At 37.5% G+C, this 7,384-nt stretch overlaps 1 protein-coding gene across 1 annotated transcript; it reads left to right on the top strand.

The window, feature by feature from the left end:
* The first annotated feature begins 1,687 nt into the window (after window positions 1-1,687).
* ppic (peptidylprolyl isomerase C) lies at window positions 1,688-4,603 on the top strand. The gene is made up of 5 exons (XM_053624995.1): window positions 1,688-1,865; window positions 2,580-2,693; window positions 2,950-3,043; window positions 3,165-3,349; window positions 3,524-4,603. Exons 1-5 carry the CDS (start codon window positions 1,770-1,772, stop codon window positions 3,650-3,652), a joined length of 618 nt encoding a protein of 205 aa, XP_053480970.1. The 5' UTR covers window positions 1,688-1,769; the 3' UTR covers window positions 3,653-4,603.
* The last annotated feature ends 2,781 nt before the right edge of the window (window positions 4,604-7,384 follow it).

Raw genomic sequence — 7,384 nt, forward strand, 5'->3', positions numbered from 1 at the left:
TACTTATTTACATAGCAGACATGCATTAGCAAGCAGACATGCATTAGCAGACATGCATTAGCAATATTACCTATCGTGTAGTAAAAAACAAAACACATGATAAATTGTAAAAGAAAATCACATGTAATAATTTAATGTATGTGTCTAGAAACTAATATCATGGTTGGTATGCATTTTCAACTGAAAAGACCCTGTTAACAACAGCAAAGGCTACTTTGCAGTGAACTGAGGTGGCTAACCTTAGCTTAGCTGTTCGCTTCTATTAATAGGTATCTTCTTACCTTCATAGTAGTGTATTTATGATGTAGCACACAGTTTGAAGCCTTTCTCCAGCTTGCTAGAAGAGGCTTTGCAAGTGCTCTTACATATCCAATGAAGTGGCATTCATCTTCAGGAGTCGTGCAGAACCTAACAGAAAAATACCACAATTATGAGTGTAGTGAATGAACCGGGCACACAACGATAAATATAAGGCGTAATGTTTGTGCAAATAGAACATCGTCATAAAGTCCCCGTATCATGTGTTTTTAGAGAGAATTCTTTTATTTAGAAATTAATTATATAATGTCAATTATAATGTCAACATCTTAATATGTAGCACTTTTTACTTAGACAACTGGGTTCATACAATATACCAATATGGCAGTGGTGACTTTGGAGATTTTTTCAAGTCTTCTTATTGAAATTTGGTTTACTGTTAATGTGTTATTGAGGATGAAAGTAAAAGCCTAAACCAGTGAAAATGTGGTTCATGTTATGAAACCAGCTGTCCCAAAATGCTAAGCATGTCATTAAAATGGTTTTCCGGCTTTGCCTCTTTATAATATGAATAAAAACATTTTTTCTGTCACTTAGTAAATACTGAGGACTGTGTTGGGGTATTTGTTTTAGTAATGGCATGAAAGTTTAGACAAGGTGGAAATTCAAATGGTATTCCAATATACACTATATGGCTAAAGGTTTGAGGACACCTGAGATATGGACATATGTTTGAGGACATATGTGTTCATATGTGAACTTTACCACAAACATTTGCCACAAAGTTGCGAGCACATAATTGTGTAAGATGTCCTTATATTCTGTAGCATTACAGTTTCCTGTCACTGGAACTAAAGGGCCCAAACGTGTTCTAGCGTGACAACACCCCTGTCCACAAAACGAAATCCATAAAGTCATGGTTTACTGAAGTTGGTGTGGAAGAACTTGAGTGGTCTGCACAGAGCCATAACCTCAACCCCACAGAACACCTTTGGGATTAACTGGAACACAGACTGCATGCCAGGCCTCCTCACCCAACATCAATGTCTGACTACACTAATGTGGCTATACTTTACTAACTACACTTGTGGCTGAATGGGCAAATGTCAGGCACGCTCCAAAATCTAGCGGAAAGCCTTCCCAGAAGAGTGGCGGCCATTAAAACAGCAACAGGGAACTAAATCTTGTATGGGATGTTCAGAAAGCACATATGGATGTGATGGTCAGGTGTTCACAAACCTTTGGTCATAGTGTATCTGAATTTACACTCTAACAGTTTAGTTCCACAATACTTCACAATGGAACTGCCTGTGAGGACGTGGCCTACCTTCCTTGGCAACCTTCCTTTTATTTTTATTTCTTTTTTTATATATATAAATACAACCTTAATTTCAGTACTCCAGATATGACGCCATCCTCCAGGAGGAGGGGTATCGATACCGGAAGTAAATGTTAAATCCCAGATTACCTCTGCAAGAGGACGTCGCTCTTATCTGAATCAATATTCAGTCATGCAATGGGGAAATATGTGCCTGAAATTATTTTTTTATTTGTCATTTTTAGGAACTGTGGTTTATTCCAAAGTGGGTCCGAAAGTAACGGATAAGGTGAGTGGCGTCCTCTGCTTGACATTTTCCGAAATGCCAGTGTTACTACATTCTAGTCAAGAATAAAATAATATTGAAAAAAAAAAAAACACCCGAAAGTGTGTTGGTGAAATATTAACGTAACATTAGCGTATTTTGTTAATGTGTTTCTGGCTTAAGGTGTTGTGCATCTTTAAAAAAAAAAAAAAAAAAAAAAAAAAGCGGTGTAGATAGAAAACACTGTGCTGGACCGCATTTTAGCTTGGACTGCTTTGAAATGCACAACTAAGGGATGGCGTGTACTTTAGCAGCTAAAATCGACGAGGAACACATTATAATAGCAGATGGAAACGATCCAGCTTGACTCGTTACTCGAGCCTGAACGTGTGGAGACTCTGGTTGCTCTATTTGTTTCAGCGGAAGGTAGCGGTGACACGTCCACAGCTAAAATCACGTCCTACACGTCAAAGCACAGTACGTGGTCTAAGGTGGCGCAATACTTCTCATATTTAATAGGGAAATATGCACAGGCGCTTTTTCTTATACGTCTGAAAGAAATCGTTCTAGTCAGCCTTATGAATGACAAGGCTTTCATAACCTAAATAGACAAGAGCTAGTTAAGATAATGCTTCATAAATCTTCATAAATCCTTCATATCTTTGTGACGGGTGGGGGGAGAACAGCTTGATTTTTTTGATCAAAGTTTCCCTTCTTCTGCTGTGTTTCCCGTTGCAGGTATTTTTTGACATCACTGTAGGAGGACATGAGGTTGGCAGGATTGTGATCGGGCTTTTCGGAGAGGTTGTGCCTCTGACTGTGAAGAACTTTGTTACTCTCGCTTCTGGAGAGGTATTTTATTTATTTATTTATTTATTTATTTATTTATTTATTTATTTATTTAAAAGACTGTCAAAATATCTGAGAACTTTCATTCATGAAATCTTCGTTATAATGCCATTAAGTGTCAGTCTTTAATATTTGCGGTGAAATTCTTGGAACTACTATATCATTGTATTACTTTAGAAAAGAAATTGTGTCTGAATGACAGTAGTTTGCAGTATGCAAGCTTTCGTTAACGTGCCCATTGTTCACGTTCTCTTTATAGAAAGGATATGGTTACAAAGGAAGCAAGTTCCATCGTGTCATCAAGGACTTTATGATTCAAGGAGGGGACTTCACATCTGGAGATGGAACAGGAGGTGAAGTTTTACTCTAATTCAAGCACAATTCCGAGGTAGTTAAGGTCACAGCCCCAAATGAATTATTAATGTTTTTGTACACTGTACTTTAAATCTTTTATAAGTGTTGTCTGCATTTCAGGTAAAAGCATCTATGGAAAGACTTTTGCAGATGAGAACTTTAAGCTAAAGCACCAGGGCACAGGCTGGGTCAGCATGGCTAACGCAGGCCCAGACACCAATGGCTCACAGTTCTTCATCACGTTAGCACGGGCTCCCTGGCTGGATGGCAAGCATGTTGTCTTTGGCAAGGTCTTGGAAGGCATGGTATGTCTGTGTGTTGTTTTTAGACTCCAAAGATGATTAACTGTACAGTTCTTGACCCACTAATTGTTTGTTAGTATGAGGAAAATAAAATTAACTATTAACAATCATTGCTGATTGAATAATAATGATAGAAATTATGTTCGCAAATATGTATTCTCTTTTCCCACTCTTTAGACTGTTGTTCACACCATTGAGCTCCAGGACACAAACGACAGAAATATGCCCTACACGGAGTGTGTTATAGTGAACAGTGGGAAGATCGAGGTCAAAGCACCATTTGTTGTAGAAGTGGAGGGTTGGTAGTATCGCACACAGCACAGCTCTGGACTTAATTTTCCTTCCTTCATCCTGTAAAGTTCTCCCTTCTCTATTCCCCGCTCTACGGAAGCCCTAAGCAGTCATGTATTATTATGTTTTATTATTATGTTTTGTATTATTATCTTTCTCGTGATCACAACTTCATTTTCTCCTGATCTTAACATAACAAAATTGTTGTTTTCTCGTGATATTTTCTCATGATCACGGCTTAATTTTTCTGTGTACTTGACATTACATGTTTTTATTTTTCTGGGTGCAGCAAAAGCTTAGCGTAATCCCGCAGCATCATGGATGAACAAATTAGTTTTTACTTTGATCACGGACTCAAGCTGAAACAGCTACATGTCTGACAGTGATTGACAAGTTTCACATTAGTGTCCGACACTTGACAAGACGAGGGGACACCCCTCTCTCTTAATGTGGAGATAAAGTCCATTTCTACAGCGGGCATTTAATTAAATTTATGATGGCGATGTTGGAGACGCCAATGTGCATGCAAAACCAGTCCCATTTTCTCAAGATTTTCTTGTGATAAAATTATATTGTGAGAAAGCAGCTTTTGTTATGTTGAGATCACAAGAAAACAACTTTTTATTATGTGGATATCATGAGAAAATTAAGTTGTGATCACTAGAAAACAATAAATAAAGAAAAAAATAATAATGCATGGCCACTTCTGGGGCTTGCTGTACTCCTCCATCCTGAACAGTATTACAGTGGAGAGTGAATCTATGTTTAACAAATAGTTTGCATTTTGAAATGAGGAAAAGCAGCCAATAAATCATCAGCACTTTTGGGAAATTCTTCACGACTGTTAAACATCCCAAGTGGCTTATGAATCTGGTTTCCAAGCATGCGCAAAGCAACCATCAGTGTACTTTGAAGTATCTAAAATATAATAATAATAATAAAATATAAAACTTTTTTTCCCACTTACTTTATAGTTCTGATGCATTCACTATTGAAAATAGAAATGGGTAGGTTTGTCTAAACGTACTGTGTAGTACTCTGTATTGCTATTTTGGATGAAATTAAATTTGATAATTCTATAATTCAAAATGATACAAACAACCCATAGTAATAAAGGTACAGGGCAAGGATAAGCTAAGGTTCTCATGTAATATGTAGTAACCATATTCATGTATACATACATGTTCTTTCTATGACACATTTAAATGGCTAAAACATATCATTTGATTATATAATCATAATTATTCAAGGATGCAATCACTCATGTGCCAAATATGTATGTACTTGGATGCCAAATTTGTGTACTCCCAAAACACATTTACAGTATTAAGGGTTCAAAAGTAGAGCATATTTGTGTAATATAGGAAACTAATTCTCTTATCTAATGGGATTAATTAATTTAGGAGTCCTGGTGCCAAAAACAAATATACTTGAACGTATTGTGTCAATTAATTTAATTACATGTTTTAGATGAAATTTTAAGAAGTTGGCTAGTCCTATTTCTATAGAGTATTTTAAAGAATACAGTCTTTGTATATCAAAAACAGCCTGTGTTGTTGGTCCAGTATTGAATGATTGTTGATTCTTGTACAAAATCTGTGTTCATGCCCCTTTAATTTACAGATTCTTAAAATCAACACTTTTGGTTTGTATTTTAAATCTTTTATTTGAATATCAGCTGAAGTATATTTTCTATCTTGTACATTATACAAATTAAATCATAAACTATTAGTAACTATTTCACTTTCCATTAAATGATTTATGTAAAGACCTGGAATAAACTCTTCTACCCTAAACATGACTTCTTTCATTTCTTATATATATATATATTAATATATATATATATATATATATATATATATATATATATATATATATATATATATATATATATATACACACAGTATCTCACAAAAGTGAGTACACCCCTCACATTTTTGTAAATATTTGATTATATCTTTTCATGTGACAACACTGAAGAAATGACACTTTGCTACAATGTAACGTAGTGAGTGTACAGCTTGTGTAACAGTGTAAATTTGCTGTCCCCTCAAAATCACTCAACACACAGCCATTAATGTCTAAACCACTGGCAACAAAAGTGAGTACACCCCTAAGTGAAAATGTCCAAATTGAGCCCAAAGTGACAATATTTTGTGTGGCCATCATTATTTTCCAGCACTGCCTTAACTCTCTTGGGCATGGAGTTCATCAGAGCTTCACAGGTTGCCACTGGAGTCCTCTTCCACTCCTCCATGACGACATCACGAACCTGTTCGACATTAGAGACCTTGCGCTCCTCCACCTTCTGTTTGAGGATGCCCCACAGATGCTCAATAGGGTTTAGATCTGGAGACATGCTTGGCCAGTCCATCACCTTCACCCTCAGCTTCTTTAGTGTGTTTGGGGTCGTTATCATGCTGGAATACTGCCCTGCGGCATCATGCATGCGGGTTCATGCTCTGTTTCAGTATGTCACAGTACATGTTGGCATTCATGGTTCCCTCAATGAACTGTAGCTCCCCATTACCGGCAGCACTCATGCAGCCCCAGACCATGACACTCCCACCACCATGCTTGACTGTAGGCGAGACACACTTGGCTTTGTACTCCTCGCCTGGATGCCGCCACACACGCTTGACACCATCTGAACCAAATAAGTTTACCTTGGTCTCGTCAGACCACAGGACATGGTTGCAGTAATCCATGTCTTTAGTCAAGCGACATGGGCTCAATTTGGACATTTTCACTTAGGGGTGTACTCACATTTGTTGCCAGCGGTTTAGACATTAATGGCTGTGTGTTGAGTTATTTTGAGGGGACAGCAAATTTACACTGTTATACAAGCTGTACACTCACTACTTTACATTGGAGCAAAGTGTCATTTCTTCAGTGTTGTCACATGAAAAGATATAATCAAATATTTACAAAAATGTGAGGGGTGTACTCACTTTTGTGAGATACTATACACTTGTGAGATATAAGATACACTTGTGAGATACCCCATGGAAACTGTTGCCTTTTTTCACATATTTGACAAGCAAACATTTGATCATCTTTGAAACAGTGCTTATTAATGAAGTTGATATACTTGAACAAAATCACAAGGAAAATGAGCTTTTTCAATCATTTATTAAACAGAAATAGCAATAGCTGTGATATTCTTCTGTGGAAAAGTAAGTACACCCTTGGCCTCAGAAGCTAGTATTGCCCCCTTTAACAGAAATGTTTGCTTGTCAAATATGTCAAAAAAGGCAACAGTTGCCATGGGGTGTACTTATTTTTTCACCTAACTGTGTATACACACAGAGACACACACACATCGATCAGCCATAACATTAAAACCAACTGACTAATTATTGTGTAGGTCCTCCTTGTACTGCCAAAACAGCTCTGACTGGTCAAGGCATGGACTCTACAAGACCTCTGAAGGTGTGCTGTGGAATCTGGCGCCAAGACATTAGCAGCAGATCACTTAGGTCCTGTAAGTTGCAAGGTGGGGCTTCCATAGATCGGACTTGATTGTCCAGCACATCCCACAGTTGCTCAATTGGATTGAGATCTAGGGAATTTGGAGGCCAAGTCAATACCTTGAACTCTGTCATTTTTGCAGTGTGGCAGGGTGCATTATCCTACTGAAAGAAGCCACGAACGTTGCCATAAAGGGGTGTACTTGGTCTGCAACAATGTGTAGGTAGGTGGTACGTGTCAAAGTAAAATCCACGTGAATGCCAAGACCCAAGCTTT

Source organism: Ictalurus furcatus, chromosome 5 (assembly GCF_023375685.1).
Source record: "Ictalurus furcatus strain D&B chromosome 5, Billie_1.0, whole genome shotgun sequence".
In the NCBI taxonomy this organism is placed as follows: domain Eukaryota; kingdom Metazoa; phylum Chordata; class Actinopteri; order Siluriformes; family Ictaluridae; genus Ictalurus; species Ictalurus furcatus.